This window comes from Arachis hypogaea, chromosome 19 (genome assembly GCF_003086295.3).
Source record: "Arachis hypogaea cultivar Tifrunner chromosome 19, arahy.Tifrunner.gnm2.J5K5, whole genome shotgun sequence".
In the NCBI taxonomy this organism is placed as follows: domain Eukaryota; kingdom Viridiplantae; phylum Streptophyta; class Magnoliopsida; order Fabales; family Fabaceae; genus Arachis; species Arachis hypogaea.
Genome location: NC_092054.1, coordinates 152,987,236 through 153,012,586, shown reverse-complemented (window position 1 = coordinate 153,012,586; position 25,351 = coordinate 152,987,236). Strand labels below are relative to the sequence as shown.

Sequence of the window (25,351 nt, the reverse complement as noted above, 5' to 3'; positions counted from 1 at the left end):
AAGAAACATTAACACTGATTAGTCATAATCTCATAACTCATCACTCATTAATTGTTTCTTTTTTTTTTTTTCATTTTAAGCAGTCACGTGATCCCATATTTTAATTGTATCAATTTAGTATATGAAATTAGTAAATTTATAAGGACTTTAAAATAATTTACTAATTTTTTGTTTATAATATCTTTAATCAAGGTGAGGACAATTCTGAGAATGATTTTTTTAGAAATGGAGTGAGTGTATAATATACTGTAATTGTAAAGTGGTGTATTTTTTTTCTATTATAGATGTTATTTTTTATTTTAATTATAAAATTTGAGTCTCAAACTTTATGATAATTGAGTTGTAAATTTTGTAGATATATAAATTGAAGACTCTAATTTATGTTAAAATTTAGTAAAACATAAATTTAAAGGTTAAATTTATATATTTAAAAGATAAAAATTTTAAAATTATAAATCTAAGAGTTAGATTTGTTCGATAAAAAATCTAGCAGTAAGATTTGTTAATATTTGACTTCACATCTTCCTGAAACACACTAAATCTTATTTTTGGGATTTGTCGAACTTATTGCTTGTTTAATTAATTATTAATTAATAATAATATGTTTACGGAATATTGAAATTAAATCTTTATTATTTGTTTCTAATTTACAATTCTTACTATTTGTCTATTTGTATATTTTTGGAGTATATTCTCCTTTTTGTCACGGGTCACGGGAAAGACACATTGAAATTTGCTTTACTGTATAAGAAGGCTACTTTAGTAGTTTTGAGATGCTGTAATTATAATAACTTCAATTATTAGTCTTCATTAGGGTTTGTTTTGTTTAATTTTTTTTGTTGATAATGCAATTATTTTTATGTAAAATTAATAATTAAAAATTATTAAATAATTTAATATATTTAATTAAAATATTATTACCGATTCTCAACTATCAATTATAACGTTTATTTTTAATTTTCTATCTATACTTTGTCATAATCCTTGTTTATTTTCCTCAAAACAAATTAAGGTATGGTGACCTAACTCCCCATCTTTGTTTACTCAATGGCGAGACATAAAAGCAAAGCAAGAATATATTCTAATTGAAGAGGACAACCATATGCATTAAAATGTTTAGTATACAAAAAAAGAAAATAAAGAAAAAAGATGAATATAGGTTTGGTAAGTTGGTGGTAGCTATGGCTTATACAAAAATCGCCAAAAGGATGCAAATGGTGGGGATTCTTTACAATCAAGATCATATATATATATATTTTTTAATAAATTAGTTCTATGAATATTAAATAGCCGTAATGTACGTTACCTGAGTTGGTTGGTAGGCTAACCACAGTTAGAGGTTAGTTACAAGTTGCGTTAAGAGCTAGATACATGTTTGTTGACTGTTGTTAGGTATTTTTGGTTTCATAGCTTTCACACATAAGGCACACGGTAAAGTACTAAGGTGCATGAAAAAAAATTAAAATATTCTTTTATTGTTTATATACCTCTATTTAATATTATAAAATATAAATTAAACTCCTATACAAAAAAAATGGATGAATTTAAGGTGGAATTCTTATATTTGTAGCACACGTAAAAAAATAAAAAGATCAAAGAAATTGCAGTGTCAGTATATTCATCTTGTCATCTTATCATGGATTTTAATGTTATGGCCTGAAATTCCAATCAGCAACTGTGCAATAGGTTCCGCGTTTGAAGTCTTAGAAGGCCCAATAAAAGAGGCCCAAGGCCCAAAAGGGAATACAAACTTAAATAAGGCCTTGGGGACCAAAAATATCTACTGGATCGATAAATTGCCGGCCATCCTAACTTTAGTTTGGATTTAATTTAAGAAAAATAAATCAAGTTGGATTGTTTTGATAGTTAACTTACTTGTTCGCTTAAATAAATATCGATAAATCGAATATCGTCTTGTGCATGCAACAATTTATTGGCTAAAGACAAACTCTTAAATGGAGTTTCGATCCACGACGAATTAGTTATTAATCTGTCGGACCAGGGATACGTGGAAAAAAATGATATTTTCATTTTTTTATGTTATTTTATATAGAATCATGTATGAATTTTTATATTATATATTTGTATAAATTTATAAAAAAAAATAATGTTTTAAATATGAGTGAGAATTTATACCCAAATTTATAAATTTCAATGTTTATTTTAATTTTATTGAATTCTAAGAGAGAATATTTTGATATGGTAGACAATGATATATAGAAAACGAAAGAAAAACAAACCTGTCAAGAAAATGTTTGGAAAAAGACAGAAATTGTGATACAATCAAACAACATCATCGATTGCATTATTCACAGATCATGCATTATTATAGGGTGAAAACTGTCATCCATCCATATTGTTCTGCTTTTCCTTCTCAAATTCAGCACTAATGCTAATTGGACACATGTTGCACAGTCAAAGTGAGTCCAAAGATTAAAAAAAATGGAGGAATATGGATTATTTATCGAGTTATTAGAATTAGCAGCGAAACGGATGAAAGAAATTCATATAAGCTGCTCCACCAATGGCTGAATGCCATGTCAAAGCATGCACAGTTTTTGGATTATGGCAATGCAAAATTTGCATGGACATGACAAATAAAGTATTGACAACATTTTACGGCTGATTTTTTTTTATATGGAAGAAATATCTGTGTTTTTTTGGGAAATGGAATTATTTTGTGTAATTACAGATGGGTGGATTTTGTAGGTAAAAAATCAACATGTGGGGGGCGTGGTACAACACGTGGGGGCGTGTTGGACACGTGACAGTATCATGGCCAACACGTGAAGGGCGTGTTAGACACGTGGCAGCGTATTGACTGGAGAGCGTGGTGCAACACGTGGGGGACGTATTGAATGAGTTTCACATACTGTAATACACTTTAAATATCAATATTCAACCAAAACACCATCTTCATTTCCATATTAAAAATAATTTCTGACATTTTACTGTTTTTAGAAAATGATTTTAGTGGTGGTAATTATTTTTGTTTTCTTCTAAAGGATACATACATACATGTAATATCAAATAGTTTAAAAAATTAATAGAAAAAGTATCATATATATCTTTCAATAATGGAGTAAATTAATATATATATATATATATATATATATATATATAATTTCAGTGAGATCAAATATACTTAACTTAAAAAAGTTATTTTTATAGAAATTTATTCAAATAAATCTTAATTATATTTATTTTTTTATATGATTATTCATCTGATTAATATAAAAATTAGTTAATTTTACTGACGTAATATTATATACTTAAATGTACTATATATAAAATTATTATACACTCCATCAAAATTAAATTCAAATAATAATACAACAAAAATCTTGTTTCACTATTTGATATCGGCCACATAAATCAAATAAGATTATTACATCTTACTATATATTATGTTTATATTATTCACTAACAAATTATTATATACACAAAATATAATTCGATCCCTAATATTTGTGTTAAACTAACAATATAATAATAATCTATCTAAATTATCTTATTATATTTATATGTTAAAGATCTTTTATTTATTAACTATGATACACAGGTATTGACACGGATATAAAACACAATATGATATAGTGACACACGGATATACAAATTATAATTATATATATAATATAAATTATTTTTTAATTATATAAATATTTAAAATATTTTTAAATTAATAATTAATAATATATACGAAATAAAGTTAGACATACTGACATGTAATAATATTTAAGTATATTTAAGAATATTCGAAAAAAAAATATTTTTTATTAAAATACAATTAAACACAAAAAATACGTATATCAAACAAAAATTAGCCAGTATTATGTTCAAAATATTTTCCAAACACAAATATGACAAATACAAAAAATATCCGTATTTCATAGCCTATCAATATAGGTTACTGTATAGAGAAGTTATGAGTCGAAAATCTTGTGAAATATAATATATATGGAAATCGAAATTGAATTGATGTTAGGAGTTAGAATGCAAGTTGATAGAAAGTAAGAGAGGATAATTATGGTGGAAATGAAGAGAGGCAGGGCATCAAATTGATGAAATAGGGTTTGTCCGTATGGAATGGTGGGTCCCATATATCACGTGGAGGGGGTTGGGTTTGCCCTATTTGCATTTCTACAAACAAAGCAATAGTCTTTTACAATCTTCTCTAATCTCCTCCCAACCAATTACCATTTATCTCCCACGTGCCCAACCCCACCACCCTGTTCCCACCAATTCCACTTTTTTTTTTTCTTTTCTAATTCCTTTAAATTTATAAAAAATTATTAAAATTTATTATTTTTATTTATTAATCTAATTTCTTTAGTCTAATAATTTAACACTTTTAACTCCCACTTTTAAATATTAATAATTAATTAACAACCAAAAATAATAAATTTTAATAGTTCTTTCATATTTTATAAATTTTTTTTTTCAATGCTACAAATTTTCTAATGAATATCTTTCTTATCACCTACCCTCGTCTCTTCACTTAACTAGCTTGGACGGTTATTATTACATTACATATATATACATAATAGATAATACCAACTTCATTCCCTAGCTATAGTAGTTCGTTTACATACTTAATTACTTTATCCTATGATCATGGGTGACTCCTCCTCCTCTTCTTCTTCTCCTGCTTCATACATTCACATGGTATATATATGTTTGATGCAATAGTAATAAAATTGAAATGATGTTAATTAGATGACAAGTATATATATGTATGTATAGGTGCAGCACCTGATCGAGAAGTGCTTGATCTTTGACATGACAAAGGAAGAATGCATGGAAGCTCTCTCTAAACATGCTAAGATAAATCCAGTTATAACATCCACTGGTATGTTACGTTCTTCATCTCTTTAATTAATTACATACATGCACTCATGCAACATCTCAATTTCTTGCGTCAAAATTATTCATCACCGCCCACTAAGAACCAATAATCAATATACCTAGTTGAATAAATGAAAACTGTGTATGAAACGGTATATAACTAAGTATAAAATAATACTATTTCTCATCCTATATATACAACATTTACTTTAATCTACAACTTTATTTTTTTATAATAAGAATCTACATATATATATATGGACAAATTTGCCTAAATAATTGAAGACAATCATCGAGCATCTTTATTCATATATAGCACCTTTAAAATTTGCAAAAGCAGATCAATTTTGGTAATATATAACTGATTTCAATTCTTATTCTCTACTACCATATATTTTTAGTAGAAAAAAAAAGGCAGCACAACGTATTTCAGTCAAGAGAGTAAAAAGAGAAAAATATAGTTTAAATTGTTACAGTTTAAAAAAGAATAATCAACTTTAATAAGTGAGGTGCGTTTAGTTTATATTTTTATTTAGTTTTTTAAAATAAAATTTTTGAAAATAAAAAATACTAAAAATAAAAATAAAAAATAAAAAAGTAAACCAAACCGATCTTTCGTTTTCTTTTTATTTTTCTTTAAGCTGATTACTTGTTAACAAAATAATCATATATAATATGACTCACTCTAATAACATATATAGGAGTGGAAGAAATTATTATACATGGATGAATACCCCCCCCCCCCACCCCCCTTATTTTGACCAAATTAAGAATTTGATTAATTAAGCTAAGTTGACCAATAATTATTATTTTCTTGATATATTTTTTACTTAAGAATTCAAATTTAAGAGCACTAGTGTTGGTAGAAATCTATAGATATAGTAGCTAGGCGATACTTGATAATTGAATCCAATTTGTTATATATTACAACGAACACTTAACACCGTGTTTTATAAATTCTATTAGATTTATTACAAGCGCTTAGGAAGTTTTTCTTTTCATGATGTTCGTTTTGTTTCGAATTTATTTATTTATTTATTTTAATGATGTCCGCATGTTACACATTAGAACGAGGAATGCTAGGGATAGCAACTTTTGTGATTTGTAGCCATCAAATAGCCATCAATAATTTTAACAGTGTGAGATTTCATCCAACGACTCATTTTTTTTTGCTGGTTACATGTTGGCCTAAAAAAGTTGCTGTCCCGTAAACTTTTTCTATTAAGATAAGTGCTATGGATCAAGATTCCTAAGATGGAGCAAAAAATAAAAGAGATCACAAATTAAACTTCGGATTTTTATACAAAAAATGCTAGAAGATTATAAAAAATGTATTGTTTTTAATTAACAATTAGTCATTAATATGTAAAAATATAGGCTAAAATATATTGTTAAATTACTAAATTAAAGAAATTGTATTAATAGCTAAAAATGATAGTAAAAAATAATAAATTCTGATAATTCTCTAATATTTCTTTTAGATATAATTCATAAAATGAAAAAGATATGTGAACAAGTGAAATACGAATCTAGAAGATCTAGATTTAAGAAAATAGATATGCATAATAAGAAATTTATATTTTATTTATTTTAAGAAAATAGATAAGCATAAAAAATATACCGTAATTACTTTGTTTTTACGTAAACATAATAATTAAAAATTGTTTGATAGTCTGACATATTTTTGTTTAACGAAACATGTCCATATATCTTTCACAATTATCTTCACAGAAAAATATTTTTATGCGAGTAGCCTTTTTTTTTCCTGGTACTATGCATATACTTCCAACCTATTTATAAAAATCCCTTTCCGTGAAGATAGGCAATTTAATCCATGTTTTGAATGGAAAGATCGAGACAATAATGATGGACGGCCATGTTAGTATCTAAATTCGAATGTTCAATAATAACAAACTTGTGTAATGTTTATATATCATATCCATATTTTTTCGTTTTTCCTATATAAAATGAAACATGACTGAATATCTATATCATAGACGAGACATGCATGCACGTGGGCTATGTTGAATAAATGAAACAATTTGTAATGTTGCAGTGTGGAATGAGCTAGAGAAGGAAAACAAGGAATTCTTTGAGGGATACTTGAAGTCGAAGAGTAAGGAGGAGAAGATCATGTCGCAAGAAGAGACAACAAGGATCATACAGAACATGATATCAGACTCTTCTCATGATTCACTTAATAATAATAATAATAATAATAATAATGAAGATCAACAATGAACAAATAACGTAACATACCCATCGAAAACGATCTCACCTATTTTCACTACTAATTCGCTTTCTCGCATCTATATATGTTTGTCCCATAATGATGCAACCCCGCACATCAAAAACTATTTAATTTGTACATTTTAATTTAGGGTGGCCTTTAATTTATAGTATTAATTGTTGTGTGGTTTCTCTAATGTTTATGATGCACGGTGTATATATATATACTAGTGTGATAACCGTGCAATGCAAGGATTCACGAAATTTAAATATTTTTAAAAAAAAAATACTAAGAATATAACTAAAATGTATTTTATAAAAATAGATATGTTGTATTAATTTTGGATAATTACAAAATTATCACTACACTAAAATAAAAAAATAGAATACAACAATTATTCAATATGTTAATAAATGGTATAACATATTTTGTAAGATAATAAAAGATAATAAAATATTTAAACAATTGTTAGACACTAAAAAAACAAAAAAAAGAAGTCCAACAGAGATGTAGTTTATTATTACGTATTATCTTAAAAACACATAACGTCAAGATACCTACTGATAGCAAAACAAAATATATACAACATATATAAATTTGTTCATTAAACAAAAAATAAAATATGTCCAAGACAAGTTAACATATAATTCAAAATATCCATCAAATAGAGTTATACATAGGAGGCCTAACGTCGCTGAATCGATAACTCTATCTGGCGGTTAGCTATCGAGCTGAGTTTCAAAGTAATGATATCACCCTCCTTTAAATTGTATATTCTACAACATTCACTCCACCCGACCCCAAATTTCCATTCTCCACGTCTTCCTCCACTATTCAGTAAGTGGAAAAAGAACACATTCTTCTCTACATTGGAATCTGGACCGGTGATCGTCCAAATCGAACCATCTTCAGATAGTTTAAGATACGCAGCAAATTTTGAAGCCAAATACTGCAACGAATAATTCATAGTTAACATAAACATAATATTTTCATACACAATGAATAACAGATTTAGGAAGAACATCCAATAAGCTTGCAGGAAAAAAATAAAAGAAAACACTCTTTTGAGATCAAGTTACCAATCTAGATTGTCCGAGATCCGAAGCTGTGATGTTCTTTTCATAAGAAACCTCTTGAGCATATCTAATTCAGGATAATATGAATATGTTAGTCACCACACTAAAAAATAGCAAGCTATCCCATGATATTAAAATCCAAAACACAAGGAAAAAAGTTACATCTAGCATTACCTAGGATCAGCCAATTCATTTGTCGCGTTACTTTGTTCATTGACCTCCAATGATAAACTGCTTCCACTAGACAAATCTATCGGATTATGTGGATTATCCCCTACCAGTGCCCCATATTGATCATTGTCTTCATCACCATCTGATGAAAACTGATCATCCGATGGTTCAGACCCAGATAGAACAATCACATCAGCTGATGAGTCCTCATCCATCCTGATATACTTTATGTGGAACACTCTTGATACATTATCAAGTGTCTCTGGGTCCATTAGCTTAGGAACATAGCAGTCAGGATCAAGGTGAACTTCGATGGGTTGGTTGTCCTTATCCCACAATGAAATAAAAAAAATTCCAAAATCGACATACCTAAATTGAACAGATGTCCATCTATCGATAAGATAGAAAGTTCTAATTTGTTCAAATGAGGAGTCAATTATGAGCAACTGATCATTCTTTCTTATCACCTCCAGCACTAAACAATTATCTAACTCGTCAATGACATAGAACATTGGCCCTAGTCGTTCCCCATGAGTTGAAACAAAAGTTGGGGGAAGAGCTCTGTCACCCTATATTCAAATTTCTTCCCAAAGTTAATTCATGTGTAACAAAACATGCTAAAAAAGCTTCAGATAATTTAACCTAATTATTTAGCAAAGAGAGGTATTTTAAATCTACCATTATTACCAACTGAACAACACAAGAGAACAATAATCACGTAAATAAACTAACATTATAATGAGAAAAAAGCTTTAGCATAAATAATTGAGAAGATTCTAGTTCAGTAAATAGCTCAATAAATTTAAACAAAATATCTATAGAAAAGAGACAAAGGGACAAATTAATCACTTTCAGACATGCAGAGAAAATAGTAAAAAATAACAAATTAAAGAACATAAAGTCAAATCAGGAATCTAATTAATTGAGATTGACACTACTGCCCAAAACTGCACATTGGCCATCAAGCTTATTAAGAATCAAAGAGAAAACTGAGAGATTTCAACAATGAAAAAACAAATTTCTGTTATCTTGATGGATTCTGAAACCAAATCATGTACATGAACTTCGAATCATCTTTTCAGGTTTTAATAAATTTTGAATCTTTAAAGTCAGTATCAATATATGTATGATTAGTAAACATTATATTATTTATTTTGAATAGGCATTGATAATTTATCAAAACTAATCTTTTTAGATTTATTGTAGTCTACACCCATTTGAGATTAGAAAGATCAGGAACACAGAATTAGCTAATCAAACTCATCTAACAGGGAAAAGAAACTATGAAGAGGAGGAAAGTAGAAAAGACCACTAACTAAATATAAATTAAAAACAAACCATTCGAAGTTAAAGATTTAACCCACCTATTTAATCGGTTAACATGCATGATATAATATTCCATAATATATTTCGTTACCTGCTTACTGAAAAGGCAAAATCTAAAAACCAGTTCTTTTCCGTTGGGCCAGTATTGCTGGGTTGCTAAAAACCTCCTATTAGCACATAATGGTACGATTAGAATTTAAGACTGAGACTTTTAATCAAGAAACCAACTAACTAAGTATACAAAAAAAGTAACAAATTAAAAGCACATTAATGAAAAATACCCAAGAGACCACGTTGGAAAACTACTACACAACATATTTTACAGATTACAACTTCTGAAATCTGGCCTACATATATATGAGAAGCCAATAAAATTAAATTACAACATGGAAAATATCTAAGAAAGAATTTAAAAAAAACTATAGATGGCATAACATTGATATTTAATTGACATTAACATTTTCAAAAGTTAATCTGAAATATATTGAATGGAAAAGTAAATGAGACTTCAATCGAATTGAAAATGCAGCAAAGAAAACATTTTCTCTAATGCTCAGCACTATACCTATTTGGATCTTCTCTATTAGCATCCATCGCGATTCAGCCTTATCAGATAGAGAGACTTCGTATAAAGATTCAAGAACAGAGAAAAGATCTTGTCTCTTACTGCAAAAGAGAGTATTATAATAAAGTAAACCCTAATATAAGATTTCAACAAATTCAAAAATAAGTGATAAAATTGAATCCAGAAATATAAAGAACAAACAGCAACCATTGATAAATAAAAGAAGAAATAGATGAACAAAAATATAGTTATTTATTCTAGTAAACTAAATTTCTACTAATGCTAATTATAATGTTGAGAAGTTTCAGAAAGTTAACCACTACTACTAATAATAATTTAAACAAACAATCATGAATTATGAATTTGTTAATCAGAATATGCATTACAAACGATATGAAAAAAAAGAAAATATACAAAAATTAGATCAATATTAAAATATAAAAGACCAGAATGAATATTCAAAAATCATAAATATGATAAAACTGATTTCAAAAAAATCTTTTTTTATATTTTAAAATAATCGATAAAATAATGTAAACAATGATTATATTTTTTAAGCTGAGGAAGAGTTTACAAAACCTAAAAGAATAAAGCCCTACCTGAGAATATGAAATTGGGATTAATAGTTGGGGTACTTTCCAAAATAACTGATCCTTGTAGAGAACACAAAAAAAAAATTCAATGTAAAATTAAAATCATGCTAACAGAAAGCATGAACAAAAACAACTTGATAAGAATTAGATGTTGCACTCAAAGAAGTATGAGACATGTCATGTGTTGAAAATCAACTGTTCTTTCTTTCCCTTTAAATTTGTAGCTAAACTTTCACTGAATAATACATGCATGTCCAAAAAAAAAAATAAAAGTTTAAAGACAAAAAAAGCTAGCAAAACTGAAAAAAAAAACAAAAAGAAAAAATACAAAACAGAAAACTTAGTTACCAGTGCAATCATTAGGGCAAAAGCTGAAATTGATGCTTGATTTTCAGTTTTTAAAGGATTTACCTTAACAGCACCTCCGTTGTTACTTGGCTGAAGTTTAGTGTCTCGATCTGTCAAAACCTGAAGATAATGAAGTATCCGCCGAGTCACCGAGCAACACTGGTCTGTCGCACGGATTGAAAGCACTGGGAGCCACCGCAGATGAGGACAGGTTGGTACCTTGTAGGAGGATATGGGCTTTTGAATATGGAAAAGTCCAGTGGTAGACTTTGCGGGTTGAGCAAGGTGAAAGGATACAGAGAAAGACGAAGGAGGTTCAGTAAGTATGTTGTTGTCGCGTCTCTTTCTTCTTCTTTTTTTCGCTGGGGGAAAGGTGGAAAGAGTGGGTCGTGACCTTTGGGTTTTACTCTTTGTTGGTGATTACTGTTGATCTTCTTATACCTAAGAAAAAATTAAAAGAACACAAAAATAAAAGATAGTTAATTTAAAAAAAAAAGATTATACTGGACCATTATGAAGAATTAATTACTAATGATCATACAAACTTTTAATATTCGAATTCTTAAGAAGCACTTATTTTTTTTAGTATTTATCACAATTAAAAAGAAGGGTTAAATCTTGAAAAAAAAATCATGAATTATTTTCTTTATTTATTTCTGAGTTTTTGATATTAATAAATTTGATGTATCCTAAACTTTAAGTAATGTTCACATTTTTTCAATTGTTTTTTCTATTGTTAATGCGCATAAAAATGACGAAAAATTACAAAATGCTAAAAAAAAAATAAAAAACTAAATTATTAATAAAAAATTTACGTGACACAAAAATTATTAAGATACAAATTATGAAAATTAGATAAAAAAAATAATTACGGATATATTTATTTTTTTAAAAAATATTTGCTCCTTCTTAAATATGATAGATGTTAAAACAAAAAGTTGATTATTCTTAACAAATTTGGTACTTAAAGTGTTTTTAATAGGACTTAATTAATGATAATGATTTTGAGTTCAAGTAATAAAAAACTGACCTTTTCTATTCTCAACTTCTAATCTCTTTTTAATTAGATTTTTTTTTATATAATCTTGTAGTAGAATAACAATAAAACATTTTTATATAATCGAGATAGAAAATGAGGTATGCTCGACAGAGAGAGACAGAGGAACCATGGGGAGAGGGAACAGACACAACGAAGAGAACAACTCCCTCATGGTGGGATCGAATCGAATCGCAGAGATAGCCATAGCTTCTCTGCATGTGGTCAGAACCGATGAAGGAAGCCGAAATCTCAGTCGAGAATGGGGGTACGGACATCATGCAACAGATGGAGATTGGGTTAGGGATAGAGGAGACGGGGTGAAGTAGAAACGTCTTTTAGGATCCCTAATCAACTAAAAGTGAAGATTTTGTTGAAAAAAATTAGAATAACCTCACTTTAATTAAGTTTATCGTTTAACTGAGATGATTATATTAATCAAAACAAATAACTGCAACGAAGTGTTTTTTAGACTAGTAGTAAAAAAAAATCAATAATTTTATATATTTAACTTTTTTATTTTATGCAAATTCAATGTATTAAAAAATATAGTTTAAATTGAATTTTTTAAAAAATAAAAATCTGGTTCATCTATTAAAACAGATACATTTTAACTAAGAAAGAACAAAACAAAATCAATTGAGATTTGGATAAATTCAGAAAAATAAAATATAAAATAGTAACAATATATTTTATTTGAAAAAAACAATATTAAATTCAAAAAAGTAAATAATCAAGTTTTTGAATAAAATTTAATATTTTCATAAAGATATAGGGCCCGTTTACAAAACTTTAAAAGCAATTTTTTTAACTTTTAACTTATGAAAAGTAGTAATATTAATGTCTGATACAATTTTTAAAACCAAATTGCAACTTTCTAAGAAGCTATTTAGGAGCTTATAGAGAAGTTAAAAAAAGTGACTTCTCTAATAATACATTTACTTTTCATCACATTTCTATAAAATAAGCACTTTTAGAATTAAAAATTCAAACACAAAATAACATATTTATAAGTTACTTTTAATAGAGTCATTTATTATCTAAGTTATTTTATCAAAAGGAAAAGTTGCTTACCCAAACTGGGCCATAGCCAATTAACTTTTTGATAGTCGATAAAATAGTTGTATTTAAAAACTGACTTTTTTAAACGAAAAAAAAAAAATCAAAGTAAAATATGAACCATCAATTGTATTCATTAAACAAGAGGGTATATCTTAAATGAGAACAACAATTATGTACTTATAGAGTATGCCATATTTGTATAGACCATTAGATTATATTACATAGAGATCAAAGGTTAATATAAAAGAAGAACATTGATAGACTGTAATAGATACATAATATCTTAGTGCATAATTAAGTACTTTAAATAACAATACTATAACAATACTTAAATTCGTACAAAATTATTTTGAACTAAAACAAAACATTTAAAATTTTAGACATCAAATTAAAATTTTTACTAAATATTAAAACTAAAATAATAAAAAAAATAGAAGACAAAAGGCAGCAAGAATAATTGATACATACATTATAAAAAAGTTACTACTAATAATATATATTACCTAAATATATATGTTAGAAATAAAAAAAAAAATTGTATGGATCGAGTCTAATTAAGATTAAAATAACTTTTTTGTTCATAACATTAAAATGAAATTTGCATTGGTATCATGTGACTTTTCTTGCTATAAGAAGATAAATAATTATTTTTCATTAATAAGATGGTCATATTTTATTTTTATTAATATATTAACAATATAATTTCTTTCTATTTTTTTGAAAAAAATAATATTAGAATTAAAAAAGTAAATAATCAAATTTTTTAATAAAATTTAATATTTTCAAGAAGACACATAATATATGGAAGAACATCAATATATGTGTAGAAGACATTTTTAGGGAAAGATAACAGAGGACCATGATGCCAACTTGGTGTCACAACACCCATTCCTTTCTCAATGAAGCTATTAAACTCAGCGCAAACAATTTTATGTCTACGAAATGCAACAGATGAAATATAAAATAGTTTTTATTAAAAAAATTAAATTAAACAATATAACAAACAATTTAAATGGATTATTGAATGAAAAGGAAAATCGAAATGCAAAACTCGAATAGGGGAGGGTGGATCCATAAACTCACTTTGCTGGAAAAACTCTGCCAATCACATCACCGCTGAGGAAGTAGATTAGGTAGAAACCCGATACCTAGACAATGATTGAAAAAAGTAAACCATGATCCATAAATATCAGAAAATATAAGTAGAAATTTCATCTTTCTAATCATTATAAAAACCAAAATATTGATAAAATAGACAAACCACATACAAAAAAAAAACCTCAACAACTAACAAAAGGAGAAATGATAATCAAATTAACACGAAATTGTAAACAATGAAGATGAAGAAGATGAATCCAATTGATAGACCATATTCAAATTAACATCAACTTCCAAAGGATGTAAAAAAGAACATGAACCCAGAAATATACGAAGCCAGATAGACAATTCGCAAATTAGCAGATTCACAAACCCTAGATAGTAAAACATGGATTAACAGTCTAAGAGATACGAAATTTCGTCACAAGGATATACACAATGAACAAAAAGGAAAACGATGAAGACGAAAACAAGTTTGGAAGTAAAAGGACCAGAAGAGTGTACCTGATTGATTGGTTGCAAATCTTCTATTTGAGACTCTATGGGAAAATCCTTAACCTGCAATGAATGACAAGGAACCAAACACCGAAGAAACAGAGCATGTAGACAATGTTTGGTAGGGCAGAGGGAAGCAGATCAAGAGATGAAAACAAAGGGGCTTGGGTTCAATTTGATGATTGCCTAATCAACTAAATCCGCGAAAAAAAGGGGCTTGCGTGAAGGAATCGCGAGAAAAGACAACTGACGGCAAAAGCAAAGAGGAGCACATGCACCCTTCATGAGGAGAAGCCACGCTGGAGAAGAACGTCCAGCTTGAATGTCTACGGGCCTGAAACGCAGATAGCTCTCCACATCGGAGATGAAACCACGCGTATGCTAATATATAGTAATATATTCTATATTTATAAATCGTATGAATACTCTTCTTTCATAACATCCTTTGATTTTCATTTAATAAAATCTAACGGTTCATAAAAATTCGTGCATCTAGTGCACACAAAATGGTTGAGACAATTTTACACATACCCCAAAGAAACTGTCCCTCTTTAAAGAAAACATACACCAAAACAAAACTATAAATTACACAGATTAGATTAGAATGTATAAGAAGAAACTACATTATATCTTATCAAAAACTTCCGTAAATACAACGTTCTCAATCCTGATAGGATCAACTAATCCATCATCACAAAGTAAAATCTTAAGACCATTTCTATTCCTAACTCGGAAAACAGCTACATAAAGTTGACCGTGACAAAACACAGGACGACGCAAGAACAAACCGACTGTTGATAATGTCTGACCCTGGCTCTTGTTTATTGTCATCGCAAACGACAGAGAAACCGGAAACTGACGACGTTGGAATTTAAACGGTATAACCGTATCACTGGGAATCATATTCATTCTACTGATAAAAACTTTATCCCCAACATTGCTACCAGAAACATTATTCGCACCGATCACATTTCTCCCTAAATCTCGCACAACAAGTCGAGTCCCATTACACAAACCCCCAGCTGGATCAATATTCCTCAACAAAATAATAGGCACGCCTATTTTCAACTTCAACGAATGATTAGGTAGACCAGAACACGTAATCTGATTCAAGAATTCAACATTTATCCAATCAACATCAACATCAGAATAGACATCACTACCACATATCGAATCAGCACTGAGATAATTTTTCTCCTCCCCGGACAACAAGTCAACTATATAATTGTTTATCTCTTCAACATTGTCGACAGTCGGAGCCAAAATTGCCCTATCCTAGAAAAAACTTGGATCACGAAAATTCTGAACCAAATTCGGATAGATTGTATTTACAATATCTTCCACTGGATTCTCCAAGACAGGAATTATTAGATCAGAAGGAATATCAACAAAAAGTTTATCATTGACCACTGTTCCAGATCGACCTTCACCGACTTGAAGTATCCAATCTGAAAATGACCTTAACTCCTGAGGAGTTGATTGTTCCAATCCCATTGTTAACCTCATATTTTTAGTCAGACACAAAACTTCGCAATATTTTCAGAGGACAGAAGAATTTATCGAAGCCATCACAATCTCAGCACGAGAACCTTTCGGAATAACTGGCAAGACCTGCCTGAAATCACCACCGAGAATGACCACCTTCCCACCAAAAGGTAAATTTTTATTCCTATCAGAGACCGAAACTATTATATCACGTAACGTCCTATCGAGCGCTTCAAATTCCAACTTGTTAGTCATCGGTGCCTCATCCCAAATAATCAAATCGGCCAATCGGACTACCTCAGCTTTTGCACTATCCTTCTTAATCCGACAAACAGTATCTTCAGTCAGCTCAACAGGAATATTGAACATAGAATGCGCCGTCTTACCACCAGGTAACAACAGAGAAGCAATTTTACTAGAAGCAACGTTTATAACAATCCTTTTCTCAGCTCGCAATCTAGCCGACAAAACCCTGTATAAAAAAGTTTTTCCAGTGCCACCAAACCCATACACAAAAAAGAATCTGTGCCTCTTATTCGAAACGCAATCAATAATTTTATCGTAGACCACCATCTGTTCTTCATTTAACTTTAAGACATTTGCATCATGCTCACGAGTCAAAGAAACAGTGTCATACTGCAACTCACGCAGCAGCATCAAGTTGCTAAATTGAGACACTAAAGAGTTATTAGGAACCGGCATGCCAACATAATTTCTCAATGATTTTCCATTACTCTGCAATATTTTTTCAATCTCCAACAAACAAAATGTTTGCAACTCGTCCTGACTCATCGTTAGATCTACGTTTAACGATAATTAATAAATATTAGCACGATAATATAATTTCTGCACTGTCTGTGTTCGTGTGTGCCTGCTTGTCATATAATAAAACCATGAACAAAATTCTTACCAGGATATTGCAGCTCATGCCTTCTGCGATAAAGAATATCATCAGACAAATAAGCCCAAGTTTGTTCCCAAACTGACAGAGGCCTTCCCATGGAACCAGATAGCAACAACATCACAAAAAGCCGCCTTAGCTGTGCAGCGGACGCTACCTTGGCGACTTCCTTAATAGCAGAAATATACTCCTTATCATCTATCAAGAATCCCATGGCAGAACATGCCTCCTGAAATGTATCATAAGTAACACCATCCACGGTTCTTATACTTCGAAAACTAGTACAACCTCTCTGCACATTCAAAAGCATCCGCATATAGAAAAGTTCACTAGATGACGGATGAGCAAAACTCAATCTTCCAATTGAGAATCCCCTCTGTCTCGGCTTCCACTCCCTACTGTTCGAACAATAGACAAATTTTCATGGATATTCAACATATGTTAAAGACCGCCCATCCGGGAACCGCCTGTTGGCCATCATCCAATTCGTAAACATTGTCAGCAAATCTTTGTTGCGCAAATAAACATGAGTAGTGATATCAGCATCATCAAATACAACATGTTGCTGGTTCGGCAAATGAAAAGTCAACCTCTATACTAACGGCCATCTATGATGAATATCATAAGCAAAAATTCTCCACATGGATTCAGACGGTGATAAATAACGACAATCGTAATACTGCTTGATCTCATCAACCACCTGAGAAGATTCACCAACATGATATGTTTCTCCAACAGTTGCAGTCACCCAATCCGAACCCTTATTGATATACTTAAAAAGATACTTGATGACGTTTGACTTGTTACAGAACTCAAGATTTATGTGAGCTTGATATTTCATTAACAGCAGTGGATTATAAGGCACAACAAATCTGTTGTCAATATCAACGTCGTTGATCTTCACTGTCACACCCATATTACGACGTCTATATATCGGATAGCCATCTTCATCAAAGCTCGTTTGATCAACGAATCTTTTCGAATAAAATTTTGAGCACTTACCATCTTTCATGCAAGGAGAACTCGGTCTAAGTCGACTGCAGGGACCATGGATCATGTACTTGGTGACGACATTATAAAGAGCTGGAAATTTGAGGGGATTGGGTAGCTCGGCACAGATGAATTCATCAACAATTTCAACACTTTGTAAGTTGCTTTCCCTGTTAAGCCATAGTAACATGTATGCATGTGGTAGACCTCTTTTTTGGAACTCAATACTATACATACCTAAAAAATACAAAAGCATCATTAAGAATCCAGACAACAACATGTCCGAGCACAACAGACAAAAATTGAAATGCCAAGATAGAAATAACATACCTGCACTAAGTGGACCAAAAAACACACCTTCCTTAAGATCGCTTAGCAGATATTTCAACTTAGCATGAAAAACACGGCAAGAGATATCAGGACGATCAGCGATGGAAATTCGCTCTCGCTCTGTGAATCGCTGAAATTCAGGCTAATTTGGATTACACGTAATAGTAAGGAATAAATCTGGATAGCCAAAATGTTTACAGATTGCCATCGCATCCTGACAACAATTAAACATATAACGTCTACCACCAGTGAAGAAAGAAGGTAAGATGACTCGCGTCCCAATTGAAGAAGCTTCGTCATCACCACGACGCATAGCCTCTTCTATTCCTTGAAGCACTTCTCCTCTAATTGTACTTTGCTTCATTCTAATCTCATACAACCTCTGGGACTCAATCATGGTGAAACAGTCAACAACAAATTGTTGAAATAATCGCCTACACTTGTGAATAATTCCATCTTCTTGCTCCCTAATCTGCAGACGAAAACATATGAATTCCCTGAGAGAAACCCTTGTTCTCCTTCCAGGGACATATCCACCAACTTGACCACGATAAGGAAAATTCAACTGGTAACCATCCTCGCCATATGAAAACAACAACGGATACTGTAAGGGCCAATACAGAGCATGAGTTTCATAGATATGCTGCAACTGACCAGCAGTAGATCGAACAATAATGTCGCGACCATAATCCGACGAATTAAAATCTCCAACAATCAGAGCAGCAACTTCGTCACAAGATGGAGTATTGTAAGTTCTTTGATCAATCTTCCTATGCGAATACAACTTCAAAGAGAAGATCTCGGATGGATGACACTGATAGAATTCTCTGACTCTTCGAAATGACTGTGCTATGACGTTATGAGTATCGATCATTTCCAACAACTCAGTTATCAATTCTCGATCTATCTCAGATGTTTGCCTAAAACAAATATACATTAACCACAAAATTATATTAAAAAACCACACAGAACACAATTTCGATATGTTTTGATACATCATTATCATTGAGAACTGATTAATAACGCATTATAACGGGAATAAAACACAATATAACTATGCAATGACAGGTATTAACCTATTTTCAATGCAAATAACATTAAAACATCAGGGAAATAAAATAAAAAAATAAACAACAACATTTTAAACACACATACCGAAAGATTTCCTGCCTATGCATTATCTCATGCTGAGTGTCGTATATATATAATTGCTCAAATTTAGGCTTCTGACCAGGATCTGGGAGCAAACTTCCAATCCGATGATAATTTTGATCAATTATTATAAACTGCGGTGGACCACTCCCATCATTCACTGAATCCAGTACCTTACCACCAAGAGACGTGAAGGCAAACATATTGTTATAAGATCGAATATTTTTTTGGAAATACAAACTCTTCCTATCATGTCCATTAATAAAATTATATAGCAGATCTGGGGACTTTCGAAGATAAGGTAACTGAATTTTCCCTTTTGAGCAACAAACAGTAAAAACAGGACGATTAATTATAGAGTCTCTTTCAACACGTTTCGATAACCAAAAACACGCCCCACAGATTGAACATTCATAGTTAGGATCACCAACATCAAGACAACCTGGTAAAGATAAAGCAGAAAAAAACATGCATAACAATAAAAATTTTTTTATCTCAATTAGATGCCATGAAATAGATTGAACATAAAATGAATAAACCATTAGCTTACTGATATAATATATAATAAATACTTGACTCGTTTAAATTTTGTCAAAAGAATATATCACAAAACACTTTCTATTTTACACTGCCTGAATAATATCTCATCACGGAAGCACAATGGAATCTTTTAAAACTAAGTAAATAAGATTTTTATTTGAGTATTCTTGAATAATAGATGATTTAAGAAAGAGAGCGTACCTTGTATCTCACTTTGCAAGAACAGAGGATGATCAATAACAGAACCAACTTGACTGAATGAATTTATCGAAAGATCATATATTTCTGATTGGTCTATATCATTCATTTTAATTTAAATTAATAGAAATTTGTGTAAATATATATTTAACAACCAAATATAAAAAAAATTCATGATGAAATAAGAAATGAATTAATTATTTAATAATCAGCATAAAAATTGAACATTAAAAATGTAATAAACTACAAAAATCAATCTGAATTAACATTGATTTATTAAAAAAGAAAATGTAGATAAAGCCTAATGCATATTCAAGAAGAGTTTGTTTTTTTTTTTTTAAACATTAGAATAGACTTTGTTTCATTATTTTAATCACTCATATTAATTGTGTAAGTTCGAATTAAATAATCCAAATCACAATTAGAATCATCTTGTATTTTTTTAGACTTTAATGACTATATTGGTGCATAGCATTTTCCAAAATTTTTAAGGAACTCCCTTTTTTCTTTTTTATTTTAATTGAGTCATTACACCATTTTTTTTTCTTAATTGGCTGCAAAAGCTTTGTTTTTCTTTTAATTGAATCCATGAACCATATTTTTTTGTTGTAAATACATCCTGATATAATTGAGCGAATCAATATCAAGAGTGGCCTAATTAAAAAAAAAGGAATTTTGTCTGAGGGACATAATTGAAACAAAAAAGATATTATATGCACCTAATAGAAATTTTCAAAAAATTAGAGGACCAAGAGAGTAATTATTTTTTTTAATATGCAATTATTGATTATGACACCAAATTAAAAAAGTTTCAACAAATACCCGTCGTGTATTATATAGCTACAAAAGTTAATTCATTAACTAATTACGTGAATCTAACCACATAACCGAGAAATTTTTCATACTGTCCAAGGCAAGAATACACCCTAATTAAACAGTTTAATAACCTCTAGTACTTGTGTATCTTTCAAAATAACTATATAAATTAAGCCTATTTAGTGATCCAAATGATTTTATAAGCAAATTTATGATCGGATTAATTATTTCAACCATATGCGGCAACTGGTCAGGGTTACACTAGATAATTTAACTACCTTAAGTAATTGTTCGCTTTGAATCAAGTATTAACTATTTTAATCACTTTCAGCCATGTGAAAAAAACAGGAACTAAACAAGTTCACGATCATGTTACGTAATTTAATAACAACTTATCATAATTTAGGATGATTATAGTTATTTTGAATGATATTTAGAATAATTATATCATTTTTAATTTTACAAATATTAATTGAGATGTCAAATTAAAAAAGAATCAAGTATAGAAGTCTCCTGATATGTTTAATTAGGGATTGTATGAGTTACTAATAGTTAAAGTAAACCTTTTAGGTATAAAACTGCAAAAAAATAATAGTAAATCAACAAACGAATGTGTTATTACATATAAACCAAAAGAACTTAAAATATAATTTAACAAAAATAAAATTGGACAGGGATAGAATACTTAAAGATATTATTGTACCTGACAAAATAAAAGTTGAACTCTAATAAACATTCTGGGACATGTCAACTAAATTTTCTAAAAGATAAAAATGAACAGAAACATTGGAAACATATAAAATAAAGAGATAAATTATTAGAAACATAAGGATTAACTACAAAAATATAGGTAGAGCAACAAAAATTACTCGAATAATCATTCAAAGACACAACAGGCGTCGAGGAATGGAGCACCTCTAAAAGATTAGAAAAGGAACAAAATTAAAGACTCCGATGGATATAAAATCATTGAAAATTCGACCAAAATACAAAAAATATCACAAAAGTAAAATCAATACTGACCTCTTGCATTTCGATTGTGACTTTGTGTTCGCTTTCTTTTCAAAGAATTTCTCCTATATTCTCTAGCACGAACAGAATTTTGAGACATCTTTGTTACGCGTACTAAATAAAACAAGAGTTTGAAACACAAACCACAAAAACTTCCCCTAATTTATTGCCAAAAAGGCATCAACGTTGTTAAGTACCCATGAAAAAATAGGTATTAAAAAAAAGGGGGGTCGCTAGGAAAACAAATTGTCAATCTATTCACTGACAAATTTTTTTTCTTTTTTTGGGGGAGTAAGTATTGAAGTTAACTTTATCAAAGCTAAACACACCAAGAAAGAACTTACATAACCATACACAGCTTTGATAAGGGAGAAAAGCAAAAAAAATAAAATAAAGTATTCTAATCAACACCAATAACTAATTGACATGAAAAGATAAAGTTGTAAAACAATGAATAAATAAAAATTAAAAACTGCTACATTTCATGAAAATATTGATAATGATATGAACAATTACATATGGCTATCTCTCCTATGATAAGGAGAATTTCAACATCTGACTACCTATCCTAGTATGTAACCTAAACAGGCTACAACATTGAAAATGTGTCCAATCCCTAGCAAAGTCACTATTACAAAAAAAGGGGGTTGAGAATAGACATACTTGACACATAACCGGACCCAACACAAAAGGAAAACCCCTATATCTAACAATCCTATTTGTTGAACACAATCCAAAAAAGTCAAATCAAAATAGCATCTAGCCAGCATGATTACATTTCGATCTATTTGGAATCGCAAGCCTTCTTAAACGCTTATAAGTATACTATATAAAATACCTACACCTACACACAACAGCTCAATTCCACACCTTCAATCACACCCCATTAACCTTGGCAACCTTGGACCCATGCCCATCTGCAACAGTAGCCGCTTCTTCAAATTGGGAATTCAAATTCCTCTTGCCCCTGGAGGTGACAACATCATTTTCATGAGTAAGCTTTTCTCCATATTGGCAACGTGCATGGAGAACGTGGGATAGCACCTCCTATGACAAACAAAATAACAAAACCTATGAAAGTCACTCAAGATTGCAAAATCCATTTAGAAACAGCACACGTAGGAAGGAGAAAAAAATTTATATAACAGAACCTGAGTTTCCTTTTCTGGTGAGCTAAGCAATATATCCAGTTCAGCAGAAAGATCATCACTAATAGTATCATTGGTGGGTGTTTTCTCATCTTTTCCATCTTCACCATTAATTAAGGCAGCAAACTCAGTCCCTCCAGAAACAGCAGGCTATTTTTCAGCCAGAAAATCTATAAGACTTGGGGATTTAGATAAAATCCCATAACACTCACCAGCAACTTTTTCACTTTTGATACAAGTCTTTGATGACTCCTCTTTAATACCAATATTTCCTTTTTCACACAGGACAGATTTGTGTAAATCAGGCTCCTATTCACATGGCATAAGAGTTTAAAGATACATTACACCATAAGAAAAATTCACCAAAGCAGAATATAAAAAAAAAGAGAAAGAACAAAACATGAATTTACACAATCTAAGGATAATTATAAGTATATGTAACCTTTTTTGGAGTAGACTCGTCATCAGCATCATAATTGGGAAGTTCAAACATGGTAATAATGGTGGGATCATCACATATTCTCCTAACCCGAAAAGTGCCATAAAATGTATCATGTGGGACACCATTGGTACCAACCTTCAGCAGTAACTTCTTTCCAATGATCCCTTGAAAAATGGGAGGATAAGTATCCCCACATACAAGCTATTTTGAAAGTAATACATAGGAAATACAGAGTTTAAATAACACATATCACATCCCATAAAGTGAACAACACACAAAAGACAAACTAAGTACATACACTTGCATCTCTTTGAACCTCAGTAAACAAGTCAGCACATGATTTCTTAAGCAAATAAGATGCCTCACGATCAAAGAGAAGGAAAATACCCTCCCCACTATGATCTTCAACTGTTATTTTAAGTTTAAATATGAAGAGAGGGAAAAAAAACGAACACAATGATTCAGAAAAAATAATACCAAGAAACATTATTTTTACAAACAATCCACAAGACAAAATAAAAATACATTTTGAACAAAATTGCTGACCTTGAAATGACATTAGTTATATGCTTCAAACAGAAATCACAGTAATATACACCATTCTAAGGATAAATACCCTTTCCACACACACAAGCAGAATACCACCAGCCTCCATCTTCAACAATACCTTGGATTGTACCAAAAATGATAAAAGAACCCTCCTATCCAAATGGCATTTCAGAATTTGTTAACAATATGAATGAAAAATCAAATCTGGAAATTGTTTTGATTTTTTTTTCAGTTCATTTGTGCATAAAATAAACATAAACACAACTAACTCAAAAGAAGACAACCTGATTGTTATTTTAAAGCTCTTCAATGGTGCATTTTCTAGTTAAACGCATGAAATCATCTTCCAAGGACACAACTTTACCCTCATTTGTAATAAACAGTGGCTGGGTACCATTCACACCTTGCTCAATCATACTAAAAGAAAAAAATTATGCAAATACTTGTACTTGTTACCCCAGATTGGCTGTAAATAAAGAATACAATAAAAATCAACAAAATAAACCATCCTAACCTCTGCCTGAACTCAACAACTTCAGGAAGATCAGATTAAATAACATTTGAGTGGCATACATCACATTTTGAAGGTCTACTTGACCTACACAGGAACACAAAAAGAGTCAAGCAAAAGTTTATTGGAGACAACACCTAGAGCAGCAATGAGATGTACAGAAAACAAACAATATACCCCTAAAGAACTTGACTTTTGCAAGTTGAATGACTACAACAGGCTGCTCCACATAGCCAGAGGCAAGGAAATGATTTACTTGATTAACATAGTCCCCAAACAATGCACATCGCAAGGTAAGACTGAAACTGAAAACATAACAAAGAATGAAACATAAAATAAGGAGAAAAAGTGATTAAAACATAAAGAGAAACCAGCAGGAATGACTCAATCAACATACTCTTTCGAAGTTAATTCCAGCACAATCATTTTCACA

At 30.2% G+C, this 25,351-nt stretch overlaps 2 protein-coding genes and 1 long non-coding RNA gene across 3 annotated transcripts; 1 reads left to right on the top strand and 2 right to left on the bottom strand.

Annotated features, from left to right (window-relative positions):
• Window positions 1-4,510: 4,510 nt before the first annotated feature.
• On the top strand, window positions 4,511-7,277 carry LOC112779374 (uncharacterized). The gene is made up of 3 exons (XM_025823615.3): window positions 4,511-4,665; window positions 4,744-4,849; window positions 6,902-7,277. The coding sequence occupies exons 1-3, from the start codon at window positions 4,609-4,611 to the stop codon at window positions 7,084-7,086; spliced, it is 348 nt and encodes a 115-aa protein (XP_025679400.1). The 5' UTR covers window positions 4,511-4,608; the 3' UTR covers window positions 7,087-7,277.
• A 9,107-nt stretch (window positions 7,278-16,384) lies between these two features.
• LOC112779115 (uncharacterized) lies at window positions 16,385-20,550 on the bottom strand. The gene is made up of 8 exons (XM_025823370.1): window positions 20,445-20,550; window positions 19,707-20,145; window positions 18,757-19,471; window positions 18,552-18,681; window positions 17,834-18,458; window positions 17,681-17,738; window positions 17,241-17,523; window positions 16,385-17,130 (listed from the first exon to the last, which is right to left on the bottom strand). The coding sequence occupies exons 1-8, from the start codon at window positions 20,548-20,550 to the stop codon at window positions 16,385-16,387; spliced, it is 3,102 nt and encodes a 1,033-aa protein (XP_025679155.1).
• A 2,365-nt stretch (window positions 20,551-22,915) lies between these two features.
• Window positions 22,916-23,725, bottom strand: LOC112775204 (uncharacterized). Its single transcript, XR_003189490.2, has 2 exons — window positions 23,420-23,725; window positions 22,916-23,315 (listed from the first exon to the last, which is right to left on the bottom strand). It is a non-coding gene; the product is annotated as an uncharacterized lncRNA (long non-coding RNA).
• Window positions 23,726-25,351: the final 1,626 nt, after the last annotated feature.

Bases quoted from the DNA above. Each gene is read 5' to 3' on its own strand.
- LOC112779374 (XM_025823615.3), top strand. From the start codon at position 4,609: ATGATCATGGGTGACTCCTCCTCCTCTTCTTCTTCTCCTGCTTCATAC. The intron at 4,666-4,743 runs GTATATATATGT...ATGTATGTATAG, and splicing joins CTGCTTCATACATTCACATG to GTGCAGCACCTGATCGAGAA. The intron at 4,850-6,901 runs GTATGTTACGTT...GTAATGTTGCAG, and splicing joins TCCAGTTATAACATCCACTG to TGTGGAATGAGCTAGAGAAG.
- LOC112779115 (XM_025823370.1), bottom strand. From the start codon at position 20,550: ATGAATGATATAGACCAATCAGAAATATATGATCTTTCGATAAATTCA. The intron at 18,682-18,756 runs GCAATCTGTAAA...CCTGAATTTCAG, and splicing joins ATTGTTGTCAGGATGCGATG to CGATTCACAGAGCGAGAGCG. The intron at 17,131-17,240 runs GTAAGAATTTTG...CGTTAAACGTAG, and splicing joins GCATGAGCTGCAATATCCTG to ATCTAACGATGAGTCAGGAC.